Below are 16,097 nucleotides of genomic sequence, written 5' to 3'. Positions count from 1 at the left end.
TCGAGTAAGTAGGATATGTGATTCATGACTTCAATAATTTCAAAAGAAGAGGCATTAACGGGGGAAGATTTGAATCTGGCGCGTTTCTTGAAAGAATTCTTTTCCTTCTCCTGTCATTCCCATTGACTGCATTAATGAAGTCGTGGAATTTAGAATTTGATTTTATCACCTCCCCGCCTTCGAGAAATTTGATATACTGGAACAAGGCAAGCATGCAAATATCGGCTTTGTTAATTTCAACGAGTTCTATGCTTTTTATTTGTCTCTCAGGTGGAACAAAGAAGCCTTTATCAAAAAAACATGTACACTCATACAGAAATGCTCCGATGTTATCCAGATTCTCAACTAAAGTAAGCGCCACATGTTTAATATCCAATCGCTCGATAGACTTTTTGAAATTAGAAAACAGATGACAAAGCGTATCCTCCGCAATTAGTGGTACGAAGTATGATGCAACTGTGAGGTCACCAGTCAGAAAGAAAGCTTCGAATTCATCAATATCATTAAATTTAGCCAACGAGTAAGATAGGTTTTTTATTAGCTCATCTGCACTAGGCTTCGGTTTAATTAGCTGATGCCCCGTAGGTACTTCAGTGAGCAATTTGCAGTAGGTTCCTATTATTTTACGTCGCAGTGACATAGACCTTTTCAGCTTGTAGACTTTACTGAAAGACGTCCTTGGGATGTAAGTCTTGCTCAAAGTATTCTCACCGTAATAAACAGGATGAAGTTCTATACTGACGTCCAAATCATCAAATTTGTAATCACAGGACAGGAAGATACATTGGCAAAACGAGATCCCGGATTGAGAGGAGTCGATCAGATGTAGAAAATTTGCCAATGGACTCTCAGACAGCAACTGAACCATGTGGTAGTCATCTATAGCTGATTTCAATTCATGTTTTATGAAGAAGTCGTGTCGCAGAACGAAAAGATCAACGATTAACTCTAAGAGAGGCATCCATACCTCATGATTGTCGATATACAGCACATTATCTTCTTGCAATGAGTTTGACAAGGTCCAAAGTATCATGTTGATGAATGAACCCGGTTGCTTCAACTTAATGCTTAACAAGTCGTTCCCCAATATGCTTTTTTTCTGCTCTAAGCAGCTGACATAAGGATATGGGTTAGCAATAATGTTTCCTAACTCAGAGTCTTCAGCCTCGGCCACATCAAAGTTGTAAATTACTCCATTTTCGGTTTTCCTACGTTTTCTTCGATGGGGACGTGCCCATCTAGCGTTAGAAGAAAGGGAATCGATAATCAGAAAGAACTGACATCTTAGAAGCTCAATATCGGGGCGCTGTCCCCCATTCAGATCGTACTTCTGCAACATTTTCACGTAAAAACGTAATATCTTAAATGCCCTGCGAGATAGCTTCCCCCTAGAAGTATTATAGGGATCATTTTGTCTCAATATAGGTTCTTTGTAATGATCGGAAACTGTAGTCAGCGTCATCAGAACAAGCAGAACATCGAAAGGGGGGATCGCAAACTTCTCTTCATCCACTGACTGACATTCTAAAGTAAACAGCAAGTGGTCGTAGTTGTCCAACATACACATTGAATTTAAAACTTCAAAGGTAAACAAAGTATCATCGCTGACATCAACATAATAAGGAAGCCTTTCGTCGTCATTTTCCCCTATACTAGTGTGATTGGCAATTCCAGGTGCCATTGATTAAACAAGAAAACTTCCATGTGCCTTCATAAGTCGCCTTTGATGAGTCTTTAAGTTGATCTCTTTTCGAGATGAGATGTGCTATTTTTTTTTTTCTAAACAAGCTCAAATCTCAACAAAAAACACGATAAATTAAGCAAATTTGAAGAGGCAAGACCTAGATCATATCAAATTCAGGATGTCCGTCGAAGCTTACGCCCAGGAATTGAAAGCAGCTCTGCACCAATACCCAAACTTTCCCGAGAAAGGGATCCTTTTCGAGGATTTTTTACCAATCTTCAGATGTCCAAAACTATTCCAGAAATTGGTCGATGCCTTCAAAATTCACCTAGAAGAGACTTTCTCTACTGGTAAAATTGACTACATTGTTGGGCTAGAATCCAGAGGGTTCTTATTTGGTCCTTCATTGGCTCTTGCGATGGGTATTGGCTTCGTTCCAGTGAGAAAAGCTGGTAAATTGCCTGGTGAGCTAGTTAGTGCTGTGTACCAAAAGGAATATGGTACTGATGTCTGTGAGATGCAGAAGGAAGCCATTCCAGCAAACTCAAACATTGTTATTGTCGACGACATTATCGCTACTGGTGGTTCTGCAGCCGCTGCAGGTGATTTGGTCAAGCAAGTCGGTGGTAACATTTTGGAATACTGCTTTGTCATGGAATTGGACTTCTTGAAAGGTGCTGAAAAATTGAGTGCTCCTTGCTTTACCCTATTGAATGCACAGCAGGAGGCATTGAAAGAAGCTAATTGATCTATATACTAGTTTTCTTTAATTCGATAACCTTCGTTGTGTACATTTATGCTCAGCGAGTATAATGAGCAGGTCTCTTGATGTTCCGTTTTCGCATGCTTGGATCGAATAGAGATTCGTCCATGTCAGGAAGAACAGTTGAAATGAAATATTCACCACCTCTATGAGTCCAAGAAACGCTATTCTCTTTCAATTCGAACCTTTCAACGTGTAGTCTGTTCAATATGCTGTCGACGTTTTCGAAATTTATCGTGTATCCGAAAGGCCTTAAGTTCTTTAACGTTATGATTTTGCAGCCTGTTTTCACCTTTTGTAGAATGCCTTCAACCTTCTGGTTCATAGTATTATCGAAAAGAAAATTATTCACAAGGATAATGTCGCACTGTGGTACCAGTTCATCCACTCGTCTATTATCAACAAAGCTTCTCCTCAAGGAGAATTCCACGGGATGTAGTTTCAAACCGAATAAGTTGCACCGTTTAACAAGCTCTTCATGTTGTAGTTCGGTCAAAGCACTCGCATTTGGCATGATTTCACAGCCAAAACTTAACTTGCAACCGTATTCTAATGCAGCTTGAACCACACAGTTACCCACACCGGATCCGAGATCCATGAAGACCGATTCAGAGTTCATACCGCATTGCGAGTAAACTTCTGATAAAAATGAAGGCAGCAATTCCCCATAAACATAATTGCTGAATGCTTCGTACTCCTTCAGTTTTCTAAAGTTGGGGTGTATGCTTCTTGTGTAGACAATGTGTAGAAAATCATGAAAAAAAGAACGAGGAACGTTCTTTCGTTGTGCCAAGTGTTTAATCACTTCACCTCGCGGTACTTGCTTGAGTATTTTATTGTAATTGTTAATGACCTCGGCAAACTCTTCGTCATTTGAAGTATCAAATGCCTTGTTTAAACCGGGGATGATGGTTTTTTTCACTGTATCAGCATAAGCTGCTGGTAGGAAAATGATTGCCGAATATTCAATCAACTTGCCCAACTCGCTCATTGGGTTGTAAATTCGACTATCTTTCGAAAAGTCTATATGGTATTCCTCAGAGTAATTTGAGAACAAAGGAGATTTCAATGCCACTGTTAGGACGCTTATATCATTCTGATGTCTCTTAGCAGTCAAAAATGCAGAGGGCAGTGGATGATCTTTGTATGTCTCATTTTGCTCCAAGTATTCAATGTCAATCATATCGTAAGGAATATTAAAGAGTTCCTGATCTTGCTTGACAAAAGTTACTTCCTGGTTCTTAGAGATGTGACGTACGCCATTATTACCTGCTGCCTCGAAGGCGTTCTCATTCTGAATTTTCGTAGGTACGGGAGAATCACTCGAGGGGCTAGTTGACTTACTTCTTGTACTCCTTTGTTTTCTCCTTCCAGCAGCTGAGGGACTGTTTCTCTTGACCGATTCTGACCGTTTCCTAGTACTTTTCGGTCTTGCGACTTTCTCATCAATAGACTCATCCTCCTCAAGTTCCTGTGATGATTTTCCAGGTTGGCTCCTGTTCCTTAGGAACCCTCTGGGCAAAGTGTATTCATACTGTGAGTGATACTTACATGCTTCCTCAAGCAATCCTTGCAAAGCACGACTTCTTCCCTTCCTAGTCCCTTTCAACTGCTGTTGAACCCCGTTGTTGGTATCCTGTAGCCTGGATTCTGCCACATCTGCAGAATACCCGTCCGATTGTGTGGTCTTTGGTGATGAATATAACGTTGAGGATTCCTCCCCAGATATATCTTTTTGAGTTACACTCATTGAGGCCTTACTAATACTGATCAAAACCTTTCAGGCCTGGCGTGTACTATTAGAGCTACTTCTAGGTGAGAGTGCATTCAAGAAGTTAATTAATCAACGCGCCTTAAAGAACAACTCCCGTCATGCCTGACGAGCACTAATGACTACTCTTAAAGCTCTATAAAAGTCACAGATCAACCTCCTTAGAAGGCCTCTTCTCACCTTCCAGAATTTGATTCGCCTGTGCCACTTCAGTCAATTGCGAGCCTGGAACAACGCTCCAATCGATCATCTTTTCACCTCTCTCGTTATGTAGCCAGTCGTTAATCAGCTTGAAATGGGTGTTACCAAAAAAGCCTCGACTAGCACTCAATGGTGATGGGTGAACTGATTTGAACACTTTCAAGTTTTTCTTATGTGGGAGTGATGATGCATTGAGCAGCGAATCTACCAGCTTGGTCGCATTATTTCCCCATAGCAGGAAAACTAAACTTCTGCCATCCTTCTCACTTTCCTTGATCAGAGATTCAACCACCTTCTTCGTAAAGACTTCCCAGCCTTTTTTTGAATGAGAGTTGGCATTATGAGCTCTGACCGTCAATGCCGTATTTAGCAGTAATACACCTTGTAACGCCCAAGGCGTCAGATCGCCGTTCTGATTGTCAATTTGGAAGTCAGAGTAGTTCTGTTTAAGCTCCTTATATATGTTTTTGAGTGAAGGCGGTGCAGGTGTTGGAGCCCTAACACTAAAAGCCATACCGTGTGCCTGGTTGTAGTTATGGTACGGATCCTGTCCAATAATCACGACTCTGACCTTGTCAAAGGGCGTTAGCCTACTCCAGGAGTAGACGTCCCGCGCAGGAGGGAACACTGTATATTCCTGCTGCTCTTTGGTGACAAACTGTTTGAGTTTGACAAAGTATGGTTTCTTGAATTCTTCTTTTAAGTGAACGAACCAAGACGGATCAATCGTGTCAATTTCCATCGCTAATAGCGTCTGTAAATACCCACTCAGGGACTTTTTAAACTTCTCCTTAACATCTGCAACATCGGTATCCTCAATTTCATTTGCAACAGTCTCCTTGGTGGTCTTTAGATCTTCATCGAGCTTAACTGACGCGTCCGTTCGTGCCTTAGCCGCAAGCGATTCTTTAGCAACTTTGATCTTCTTGGAGCTTTTACCAAAAAACTCTTCAATGGTTGATTGCTTCCTCTTGGTTTCAACAGTCATAGACCTTAGTATTGAGCTCGATCTTCGAATGATACTATGGTGTTGAATCTTTAAAGTCATTTCGCGAGACTAATTAAGGTCCGAGGTTGAAATAGTACTTACCAAAGAATAGAATCTTCAGTGCTTTAAAGCTCGTTGTTTATACCAAGTACTTTGACTAAACGTCCTGAAATTGTTGAAAGCCTGCTGGTGGGCTTGGAAACTGTTCTCATAGGTTCAGTTAGAAAACATTTCAAGAAACCGGTAGACCGTAATGGTCTCCAGCCCTCCATCATCACGAGCCAGTACAAAATCGCTGAAAGTGGACGTTAAATCTGAGACCAATTTGAGCTCATTGAGAGAAGGAGGAACAGTAGGACACAAACCTTCTCGAACATGGTCAGTTTGGAGCAAGGACTCAGATGACACAAGAATTACAGCAGCTGCGGGAAACTCGAAAGCAAAGACCCAGGAGGATAAACAGGCAGCGGTCTCAAGGAATGTAGAGTCAGCAGCGATCGAAGGCTCTTCTTCAAGGCCAAACAAGAACATAGAGACAGAGGCAACCCCATCAAGCCAGGTGCAAGATAGTGAAGAGCGCACAAGCGCACATGGACAAGAAGCTAACAACGAGTCAAAGAATAGTTCTTGGTTTTTTTGGGGGAGAAGATCGAACGCCAATGAACAAGTTGTAGAAAATGGGAATGAAGAGCGAGTGGTATCTTCTTCTGCTAGCACCAATGTCATGTCGAACAAGATAATACCTCACTCAACTTCCGATGCGGTACTATTGAAGAACAAAAAAGATACCGAAATTGCAGAAGAGGCAAGTTCTCAACTGCTCTCCGAACAAAATCCTAATATTGTTGTTCCTAGCTTTGATATTCTGCCTCGACAATCGACCTGGGCCTCACTAGGTTTTACAATAGGTAAAATTGCTCGCAGTTGGCACATATTGTCTGATGGGAATGTTCGACAAAGATGTCTGTATCAAAGAGGTCCTGAGGAAACTCTTCACAAGATATCAAATGGAGGTCAAAAACCTATAAGAGTGCTCATCGTCGGAGTTCATGGATTCTTTCCAACAAAAATGATTAGACCGTTCATCGGTGAGCCTACAGGAACGTCAATGAAATTTGTGTCAGAGGCAGAACAGGTTGTTTTAAAGTATTTTCAAAAGCATAAAAGACGTATCGAGATCAGCAAGATAGCACTTGAAAGGGAAGGAGAAGTTATGGATCGTGTCAATTTTTTCTTTGATGTAATGAAAAATTGGACCAAGGAATTGAATCAGGCTGATTTTATTTATTTCGTTGCACATTCTCAAGGTTCTCCTGTGACAATGTTGCTCCTCGGTCAATTAATTGATAATGGTATCATAAAATTGGAAAATACTAGTTTCTTCAATGCCGAAGATGTGCCAGTTTCGAGTAACAAGAAAGTTATCTCTATCTTGGCAATGGCCGGGATCAATAATGGTCCATTTTATGGCGCCGATCAAACGTTATTTGTCCGTGCTTACCAAACCATCGAAAGAGAATCATTAAGAGAATTATTTCAGTTTCAAAAATTCGACTCAAATTTGTCAAAGCAGCTGTTACGCAGCATAAGGATTATCATAGGAAGTGGTATTAAAATCACATTTGTGGGATCTATAAATGATCAACTGGTACCACTGTACTCGTCTACATGTCTTTTCGTCAATCATCCCAACATCTTCAGGGCAACTTTCATTGATAGAGGATCAAGAACACCAGCTTTCATTACACGACTTCTCAATATCGCTGGCTCACTGCTGGATCTTGGATATGATGATCATGGTATAATTAAAGAGATCAGTTCATCCTTAGCAGGTACTTTAACTGGAGGAGGGCATTCAACTGTCTACAATGAGGCACAAGTTTATGAACTAGGTATCAGGTTTGCCTTAGAGACTACTGATCTTCAGGCAGATGTTCCAGTCGAGTTCAAACCTTTTAAGCTAGAGCAATTAAGCTCTAATCCCTATCACCTACCATGGTGTATGAGAGGTCTGCTGTACGAGACAAATGCACATTTGGAACCGGCGGAGGTTCCTTGCTTGTTCTCCGAATTTGAAGAATGGGAGCCAGAGACCAAACAATTGAAGGATGTCAAATACAGATTGAACGGTCTCAAGTCCAAACTGTGAAGTATGCAGATATGCAGGTAATATAAAATGCGGATTAATATATAGAAGTTCTATAATTGTTTGGACGTAAAACCAAGTCTAGTCTTCCTTGTCTGAGTCGACCGTCTGTATGCGTTTACGCGCAAGTTTACGTTTCTTGGTTACTCCCTTACCATTAGTTACAGCCAAAGTCGGTTTACTTGTTGCTTTAACTTGCGAGTCCTCATCCTCTGAGAGTGCCTCGGTGGGTAGGACAACGCTGCCCAATTTATCCTTGTGTTTTATGGAGTTAATGAAGAGTACATCATCGGTACGGTCTGCACTGAGGTTTTCGATTGTTTGGTCTCCATCAAAAAGGGTTTGATGACCGCCGGTCAAGACTTGACGTAGACCAGTAGGTTTCGAGGATGCCGCGGTTATGTGGTCGTGCTTAGCACCATCGATCTTTCTCACATTCAAAGGCGATAATAAATGAAATGGCGCTTGACCCTTCTTCGATAGTTCTGGTGGAGGCGGAGTACTATCAGACTCCCTATCAGGCGCTGCTCGATAATCGCGTTGTTCTCTTTTCAGTTTGTCTATTATCTTCTTAGAATTATTAAGTTTCGATTCCATTAATGCCTTATGAGTAGCTTGCAAGCCCCTCAACTTATCATTTTCCCTACTCAGAGATTGAATTTCTGCCGTCAAATGACTTACTTGTCGTTGTAGGAGGAACATCTCCTCAGCTACCCTCGATGATGATCCAGAACCCGTTGAACCAGATTCTTCTAATGGAGAAGCATAAATCTGAACGTTCTCATGGTATATTCGTTGACTTTCAATGACATTCTTATAGTAATTGGCCAGCAATTGTAGAAGAGTGCTCATATTTTAGCCTTTCTCACCGCTGATTAGAGCTTTGTTAGCGAATTAGGTTAAATAAATAAATATCAATTAGTCTTCGACCTCGAAAAGACATAAAGAAAACAACAAGCTTGAGCGATTGGCAGTCTCTGGTTGTTTGCATCGATCATCTGGAATGCAATTCAACCAACTGTTGTTCTTCTGGTATTTCGTGGTTTTTCAGCGATCTGTCTATGCACTGTTGGATAATGCCAAATCTATACTTCCTCTACAAGACTCGAACGGTATAATAAGAGTCACCGATGCCAATTATGATGAGTTAAAGAGTGGTGTTTTTGACTACTATAACATTCTGTTCATTACCACCACTAAAAGTAATAAACAGGGTTTAGTTTGCGAGACGTGCAATAAATTTGAACCCATTTATCGGAAAGTATCGTTAGCTACTCATCAGCAAGCACCTGGGGCCAAAGTGCTGTTTTTCCAAGCCGATGTAAGTGAGAATAGGAAACTTGTTAAGGAAATAGGGCTCACTACAATTCCTCACGTTCTAGTGTTCCCACCACCCCAGTTAGGAGATGAATTCAAATGGTCCAAATCAGAATTTTATCAGTACGAGTTGAATTCTAATAGTGTTAAGACACCATTGCATTTTGGGGATTTTCTGGCAAAAATCCTGAAAGTGTACATTGGAATTAGTGAAGATTTCGAGTACAAGGAATTTGCCATTTATTTTGCCATTTGTGTGATCGTGTTCTCTATTTTAAAACGCAAAGTTCTCCCCATGATCCCAAATAAATCTAAATTCTTTTGTGGGCTATTCTCTTTGGGTATCATAATGCTCAGTATTACAGGTTTCAAATTTACTCAGATGAATGGGATTCCATTTATCGCCCGTGACTCTAAGGGCCAAATAATGTACTTTAGTGGTGGTATGAGCTGGCAATTCGGAATCGAGATTTTTACTGTTTCGATGATGTACATCGGTATGGGGCTTGCGACATTGACCTTGATATACATTGTGAAAACGGGAACAGAAACTCGATTGAAGAATGGGGCGATGATAGCCATCTCATGTCTTGTGTATTATACGTTCTCGTATTTCCTATCATGCTTCAAAATCAAGAATCCCGAATACCCATATACAATATGATAGATGTAATATTCAATCTTTTTCATTAAATGCTATGTATAAAAAATGCAGGCAAATTAAGCGGTTATTCTATCATTAATATCTCGATCTGCATCTTCTATCAGATTCTCTAAATTCTCTTCTTCTGAACTCTTGTTGATGATGAAGAATGACCCGAGTATTAGAATGGCTCCCAGAAGATAAAGCAAAGTCATGGGCTTGTGCTTCAATATAAAATCGCCAAACATGGCGAATGGTATAGTGACACTTAGACCAACAGTGACAGTCAAAGGACTCGTCAAAAGCATTGCATTGGCCCAACAGAAATCCGAAACGAAAGTGATCAAACAGTTGGCCACAACAATAGCGATTACGCGGGACGTGGAGGGCAATTCAAAAGTTTCCCAACCCATGTAGTGAAGTAAAATCATTGATGGCCACAGGAATATCAGAGTGAACAAACCAACAAACCCAAAAAAAACCTTCATATTGACACGGGACTCATCCTTCACCTTCCGCTTTAACAGCGTACTGTAAACACCGTAGAGCAGGGCGCCAAGGAGAGCCAAAATATTACCTATCAGAGTCTTAAATGCGTCATTGTTCTGGTCTAGGATATCACGAGAGCCAGGAAGTGGTTTGATATGAGTAGGTTTGGAGTCTGATCTTGTCACTAGTAAGATACCAAAAAATGACACCATTGATCCAATAACCTTAACCTTGCTGATCTTCTCCACACGGCACAGTGCTCCCACAAATAAAGTGAAGAAAGAAGAGGTAGATGATAAAATGGTTTGAGAAGCCACTGAAGTATAGGAAAGCGAAGCATTAGTGACAAAATTGGCCGAAAACCACAGTATACAAAACTCTGCACTCAATTTAATAGTCTCATAAAGCGAGAGTCTTTCGCCATCATCACTGGAATCACTCTTGGGTATCAGTGGACTCCCTACTTCACCTGAGCCACTTCCTTCCTCTTGTATTCTCAATTGATCATGTATATTCCATTGTCCGGTCCTCCAATAATTCTTAAGAATAGCTTTCGAAGTTGGTAAAAGATAAAATGTAAATGCTGCAGTATTGATATAAGTAATGAAAAACGGTTTTCTATAAGATCCATCCTCAAATATCAGATTAATCATAAAGGAAGACAAAACCCATAAAACGATGACCAGGGCCAACATCATCAGGCCCAAAGTCCATCTCTTACTAAACCGACTTATCATCTTGATTCGCTCTCCTATATCAATTTCAAAATAAGATACAACCACAAGCTAAAGCTTTCCAACTTATACTATTTCATTGAATCGGTGAAGTTAATCGATGAGATAGAGTATTCACTCTGACTCTTCCATTCTGGGAGAATTACTGTGGCTTCTTGAAATTTTTCAAGCCTTAGAAGCAGCCCAAAGTCACGTGAATAACTAAACGAACAAGCTCATCGTCTATCGACGAGCTTTCAAATGGCCCGTTGCAAGGCTCAATCTCACTCAATGGGAGGTTGAGACTACTGTGGTATTGCTGGGGGGCGTCGAAGGGTTGTGCTGTCACAAACGAGGTCTCCGACCCTCACATTCTTGCAAAACAATGATCGAGTGAATGTAGGCCAGCCGAAATGCTCCAAAGCCTAACTGAAGTGCTTAATAGCCACAATTATTATTAGCTTGTTGTCAGTTTCAGTATTTTAAAGAATATTCTTAATGCATTGCTTGTGATAGCGCCGCACGAGACCTAACTTGTAGCCCTAAGATAGGGCATCCAATCTGTAAGAAATCACCTTTGTAGCTCGTCAAACTTAAGATAAGATTCGAAAGGTAACAAGCTATTGAGCAACTTTGAGTGTTTTATAACTGCACCAATATACCAGTGCTCTAAAGTACAGTGCAATGAGTATGTTTTATCTCCCGTTAGTCTTATGCTGTTCGTTCTTTCATACTAACAATTATTAGGTGCCAACAATGCCGAAATTAAAAAGATGTCCCTGGAAGAGTTCCTAGGAGATGATAGTTTAGGGGAGTCTGTTTGGAATGAAGATGATATTAATTTGGATGCTATTAGTAATACGACAAGTCTTGATTTGTTGAAAAGTAAGAGTCAGAAACATGACAGCGACTCCCATCATCCGTTTGGGTATCAACAACATTCATTTCATGGCAATGATCATCCTTCCTTTGCCAGTAAAGGTCCTCCGTATATTGTTAAATTTTCTCAATTACCTCCAAGATTCTCAGATGCTGATATAAATGAATTATTCCATGAGAAATACACCAAATTCATTAAATTCAAGTTGTTTTGGGAATTGAATAAGAACCCTTCCATTGCGACTTTGAAAGAGGGTAGTATATTTGATCAGAATTTCAAGAGAACGGGAAAGGTTGGTTTTGTAGAGCTTTACTCTGGTCGTGATATGGACAAAGTGCTAAAATACTGGACTACACCACTAGCAACGATCCACAATATCAAACTGGAACCGGCAGAGTTTGAAGACTTTAAAGAATACAGACTTAAAGGTGAATTGTTAAAGGATTCCAAAGATGATGCAGGTAGACCATACATTGCTCCAAGGCACAAATCTAATCCATTCGGGTCTGCAAAACCAGTTGATACCCAGTCAAAGATCTTAGATATTGAGGAGAAGGTCGGGAAATTACATATAGAGGACACAAGAATCCTTAGAAGACTCTCGGGTGGTGATCCGGGCCCAGTGTTGCAACCAGGTAAGGTGACACTTTTGAAGAAGACTCCAGAAGAACAGGAAAAGAAAAAGCCTTTGAGTTATCTAGATGTTGTCAAGAAATCTGCCGAAGACGGTAAGAAACCGAGTGCAAGTTCAAGCGCCAATGCAACGCCTTCGCCAAATATGAAGCGTGCAAGCTTGGATGCTGAAGTTGTGGCCAACTCAGCTATCAATGTGTTAGCCGAGAACAATGATGAAATAAAGGTTGCGGACGAAAATGGAAGAGCTTTTCAATTCAAAAATTCAGAGAGAGACCACGATGCTGTAGGATATCAATCCTATGACCGCCCACCCAGAGGTGGAAGAGGAGGAGGTTATGGAAGAGGTCAACCTAGTGGTTATCGTGGAGGCCGTGGAGGAAGAGGAGGAAGAGGAGGGCGTGGAGGGCCCCGTCATCAATATCGCGATCAGAACGAGAACGAAAACTACCGTAAATCAAACAGGCAAAACAACTCACCACAGGACTTGAGAAATAATCAAGGCCATAATAACAGTGCCGGAAACAATTTTCAGGAAGAGAAACGTTACTCCATGTTTAAACCTGCAAGCGGTTTCTTGCACGAGTCTGGTAACGAATCTTCGAATTATAAACATAATTACAGAGGGAATTCCAACAATCACCGCGGTCATAATAATCGTGGCAGGTTTACTCCTGCGTAATAGCGATGAACTCGGTTAAAAAGATTTTGTAGCATCATTTCATAGTCTTGGCCGCTGAATTTCATTAATGAAATTAGTGTGTCATAAATAGCATAGTCATGTACCTCTATCAACCTGCGTAAAATTATCATTATTTCTTCAGGATACCGTATCGGTAGAATATAGTATCTCACAGACGTCCATGATAGGCAGATCAATAATACCACTAGACTCCTTGAAAGCATAAGCCTTCAACATCTTACTATCGCTTCCACAGATGACCACTTCGCCCCTGGAATCGGTTATAGTGCGTAAGTCATCTAAAGGTGCCATCAATACATCCTCATTGTACATCAGAATTCCAAAATATGTATAAAGCATTCCCATTAGCACCAGACATTGACTGTAAATGATCCAATTTCTCTGTGGCAAGACATCCAGTATCACTTTGAAGACCCCACGGTGCAAAGAACCAGCCTCAGTATCCTCCGGTAGGACGGACCATATTACGATGAGTATAAGGACAGATGTGACAGATATGTAGTACGAGAACCATTCGTACTCCTTGTCGTAGTCTTTGTCCATGCTATCCGGTTGGACTCTTCAAGTGCGATGACTTCAATTTGCGACTCATATAGCATTTGAACTCAGAACATTATTTAACAAATTATTGAAAAATGGATCTAGCCTTTCTTACTGTAAATTTCAATACTAAATGTTGGTTGCAGTGCTATATACAGGTGACTATGTGGTGATTATCTACATCAGATATTATTCCTAGCTTAGCGAAATTGTTGCTAGATATTGCTAAAATCACAATTGATAACCGACTCATTGTGGAACTTGCATGTGTTGCTGGTTTGCCAACTTCCTTTCTTGCCTTCCTTTCTTCATTACCTGTTTTAAAGCTGCTCCATCCAAGGGATCCAATAGTTCGAATGAGCAAAGCAGTCCTTCACTAACGCTCATTACAGCACCCCAATTATCGAATTCACCGCAATAATTGGGAGCGGAGAAGACAGTAACTAGGCTTCGATCATTAAAAAATTCGTAACCATCCTCAACAACCATATGCGCCCTACAAACCAGGTCGAAACCAAATTTGTTGAGGAATTTGTTAATAGCCACCTTGTTGTAACAATAACTCACACCTCTCTCGTTATCTTCCCATTCATTCGGCGAGTCCGTCGGATCTGACCAGAGTAAATCATTAATTAAGCCGAAGTCGGGGACATCTGTAGGTCTACTGACGTGTCTGATCTCGTCCATTGAGTTCAGAACTGGGGATAAACCGCCATGCACACAAAAAAACTTACCGGCCACGATGGCTGCCAACGGCAGAGTGTTAAAAGTATCAACAAAGATTTTCCAAGTTTTAATATTGCATCGACGTTTACACTCATCATAAAACCCATATACTCTCGTAACGTTGGCACATTCGTGATTTCCTCTCAACAAGAAAAAATTCTCTGGATACTTGATCTTGTAGCAAAGCAGGAGAAGTATTGTTTCAAGAGACTGTTTACCACGATCAACATAATCTCCTAAGAACAGAAAATTAGCGGATGGCGGAAATCCACATTTGGTGAATAACCTCAGAAGATCCGCATATTGACCATGAACATCACCGACAATTTTCACCGGTGGAGATAGTTCTAATAGTGATGGTTGAGATAGAAACATTTCACGAGCCATATGACAAATCCTAGCAATCTCAGAATTTTTCAAGCATACGTTCTTCGTTCTCTTCCCTGCGTAGCCTGCGTCAAGTAATTTTTGTATCGTTTCGTCTATATTAATTGGCCTGACAACTCTCTTTTTCTTACTGATAGATTGCCTTATGTTATCGTTACTCGAAGACTTATCATCCATCAAGCCATCCTGTAGTTCGGGATCCATTGGTAGCACTGATGGGTATTCATTAATTGACTCGCGTTGGGAAAAATTTTTAGCATCTGCACGATGACCGTGATCACCATTAGTGGTGCCATCGCTCGAACTAACATGACTGGGATCTGTTCCGGCTCCAACGGTATCTCTTTGAGAAGAATTAGAGGACACAGCTCCGAAGTAATCATCATCCTGTTCATCATTTTTCCCAAAAACGCCTGGGGAGTTTAAGGGTGTACTGTATGCAGTGGTCCCCGCAGATCCCGATGACTTCCTACTGTGTATGGATGAGGCATGCGAATTCGATCGACTCATTAAATGCTGGCTTGGTGATGCACCGGGTTCTCCGTCCGACCTCCTACGAGGCTTTGTCGAAGAGCTACTTCTTACACTCGAAGGACGAGAAGAATTCCGCAGGATGTCCAGTTGATTTCTCCCGCTAGTGGTACTGTTGGTCCTAACATTTTCATTTGTCCTATCCTCATCGTCATCGTCCGTTAATGCATTTTCGTTATAGTTAAGAATACTAGCACTGTGGTATTTGCTGTTCTTCAAAATAGGTGATTTGGGCTCCATTTGAATCATGGACGGCGGTAAATCAGCTGTATTGAAACTGGATCTTTTCGAAGAAGACAGCCTTCTTTCTGAATTTGGTGTCAACGGTTGCAGAAAATTGTTGTTATCATTATCCAGGGTCTCCTGTGAAGGCTCATGCGAACGGTGGTTCTTAAGTCCACTATCTTTTCGACTCGGAGGTGTACTAGAGTGCTCAGGATTCGCATTTTCATTTCCATTTCCACTGAATTTCTCTGAGTGCCTGGATCGTAATGATCTAGAAGATTTAGTCGATTTGACTGATTGAGAAGTGTCTGTCCTAGTGAACGGATGTGTTGTCGATGCCGCTGAATCTACACTAGACTTTCCCGATGAGCCCTTTCTGCTCGATTTGGAACTTGAATTACCCATAAGTAATCTTTGAAGTCTCCGTAATTAAGGTATCTCTTTCCTTTGTCGTTCTCCTGTCGCGAAGGCCTTCACAAGGTTATCGATCCAACGAGGGAGAAGTCAGAATGAAACTTCAATATATCTGAAACTCACAAGCGTGTGGAATAATGCTTGAGGGTTCAGGAATGGCCTTTACCTCTTGTTCTGTTTGCGTATGGTCTTAAGATGAAGAAAACACAAATCAAATTTGTCCTGCGTTGCAAGGCAAAGGGGGTTCTATAAATCGCCCGCTCTTTAAAAAGTGAAAGTTGTGAGATGAACCTAAAAGAAGCCAACTGAGGTCTGATTGGGCTCAAATGAGTCTGACAGGAGA

The 16,097-nt window shown here is 41.0% G+C and overlaps 11 protein-coding genes across 11 annotated transcripts; 4 read left to right on the top strand and 7 right to left on the bottom strand.

Moving 5' to 3' along the window:
- Positions 1-22: 22 nt before the first annotated feature.
- Positions 23-1,681, bottom strand: NSE5 (Smc5-Smc6 complex subunit NSE5; the record flags this gene model as incomplete). Its single annotated transcript, XM_003678916.1, has 1 exon — positions 23-1,681. The coding sequence occupies one exon, from the start codon at positions 1,679-1,681 to the stop codon at positions 23-25; it is 1,659 nt and encodes a 552-aa protein (XP_003678964.1).
- Positions 1,682-1,862: 181 nt separating this feature from the next.
- On the top strand, positions 1,863-2,432 carry APT2 (adenine phosphoribosyltransferase APT2; the record flags this gene model as incomplete). The annotated part of the gene is made up of 1 exon (XM_003678915.1): positions 1,863-2,432. The coding sequence occupies one exon, from the start codon at positions 1,863-1,865 to the stop codon at positions 2,430-2,432; it is 570 nt and encodes a 189-aa protein (XP_003678963.1).
- Positions 2,433-2,484: 52 nt separating this feature from the next.
- On the bottom strand, positions 2,485-4,197 carry DOT1 (histone methyltransferase DOT1; the record flags this gene model as incomplete). The annotated part of the gene is made up of 1 exon (XM_003678914.1): positions 2,485-4,197. The coding sequence occupies one exon, from the start codon at positions 4,195-4,197 to the stop codon at positions 2,485-2,487; it is 1,713 nt and encodes a 570-aa protein (XP_003678962.1).
- Positions 4,198-4,363: 166 nt separating this feature from the next.
- Positions 4,364-5,407, bottom strand: UNG1 (uracil-DNA glycosylase; the record flags this gene model as incomplete). Its single annotated transcript, XM_003678913.1, has 1 exon — positions 4,364-5,407. One exon carries the CDS (start codon positions 5,405-5,407, stop codon positions 4,364-4,366), a length of 1,044 nt encoding a protein of 347 aa, XP_003678961.1.
- A 253-nt stretch (positions 5,408-5,660) lies between these two features.
- On the top strand, positions 5,661-7,556 carry TDEL0A04170 (uncharacterized protein; the record flags this gene model as incomplete). The annotated part of the gene is made up of 1 exon (XM_003678912.1): positions 5,661-7,556. One exon carries the CDS (start codon positions 5,661-5,663, stop codon positions 7,554-7,556), a length of 1,896 nt encoding a protein of 631 aa, XP_003678960.1.
- Positions 7,557-7,634: 78 nt separating this feature from the next.
- Positions 7,635-8,405, bottom strand: LRS4 (Lrs4p; the record flags this gene model as incomplete). Its single annotated transcript, XM_003678911.1, has 1 exon — positions 7,635-8,405. One exon carries the CDS (start codon positions 8,403-8,405, stop codon positions 7,635-7,637), a length of 771 nt encoding a protein of 256 aa, XP_003678959.1.
- A 151-nt stretch (positions 8,406-8,556) lies between these two features.
- OST6 (dolichyl-diphosphooligosaccharide--protein glycotransferase) lies at positions 8,557-9,534 on the top strand (the record flags this gene model as incomplete). Its single annotated transcript, XM_003678910.1, has 1 exon — positions 8,557-9,534. One exon carries the CDS (start codon positions 8,557-8,559, stop codon positions 9,532-9,534), a length of 978 nt encoding a protein of 325 aa, XP_003678958.1.
- Positions 9,535-9,590: 56 nt separating this feature from the next.
- TDEL0A04140 (DMT family transporter) lies at positions 9,591-10,739 on the bottom strand (the record flags this gene model as incomplete). Its single annotated transcript, XM_003678909.1, has 1 exon — positions 9,591-10,739. One exon carries the CDS (start codon positions 10,737-10,739, stop codon positions 9,591-9,593), a length of 1,149 nt encoding a protein of 382 aa, XP_003678957.1.
- Positions 10,740-11,488: 749 nt separating this feature from the next.
- On the top strand, positions 11,489-12,910 carry PSP2 (Psp2p; the record flags this gene model as incomplete). Its single annotated transcript, XM_003678908.1, has 1 exon — positions 11,489-12,910. The coding sequence occupies one exon, from the start codon at positions 11,489-11,491 to the stop codon at positions 12,908-12,910; it is 1,422 nt and encodes a 473-aa protein (XP_003678956.1).
- Positions 12,911-13,048: 138 nt separating this feature from the next.
- Positions 13,049-13,474, bottom strand: GPI19 (phosphatidylinositol N-acetylglucosaminyltransferase GPI19; the record flags this gene model as incomplete). The annotated part of the gene is made up of 1 exon (XM_003678907.1): positions 13,049-13,474. One exon carries the CDS (start codon positions 13,472-13,474, stop codon positions 13,049-13,051), a length of 426 nt encoding a protein of 141 aa, XP_003678955.1.
- Positions 13,475-13,720: 246 nt separating this feature from the next.
- PPZ1 (salt homeostasis regulator) lies at positions 13,721-15,745 on the bottom strand (the record flags this gene model as incomplete). The annotated part of the gene is made up of 1 exon (XM_003678906.1): positions 13,721-15,745. The coding sequence occupies one exon, from the start codon at positions 15,743-15,745 to the stop codon at positions 13,721-13,723; it is 2,025 nt and encodes a 674-aa protein (XP_003678954.1).
- Between the last annotated feature and the right edge of the window lie 352 nt (positions 15,746-16,097).

This window comes from Torulaspora delbrueckii, chromosome 1 (genome assembly GCF_000243375.1).
Source record: "Torulaspora delbrueckii CBS 1146 chromosome 1, complete genome".
NCBI classification, from domain to species: domain Eukaryota; kingdom Fungi; phylum Ascomycota; class Saccharomycetes; order Saccharomycetales; family Saccharomycetaceae; genus Torulaspora; species Torulaspora delbrueckii.
The sequence above is the reverse complement of the archived record's forward strand: the minus strand, read 5'-3'. Positions and strand labels throughout refer to the sequence as shown.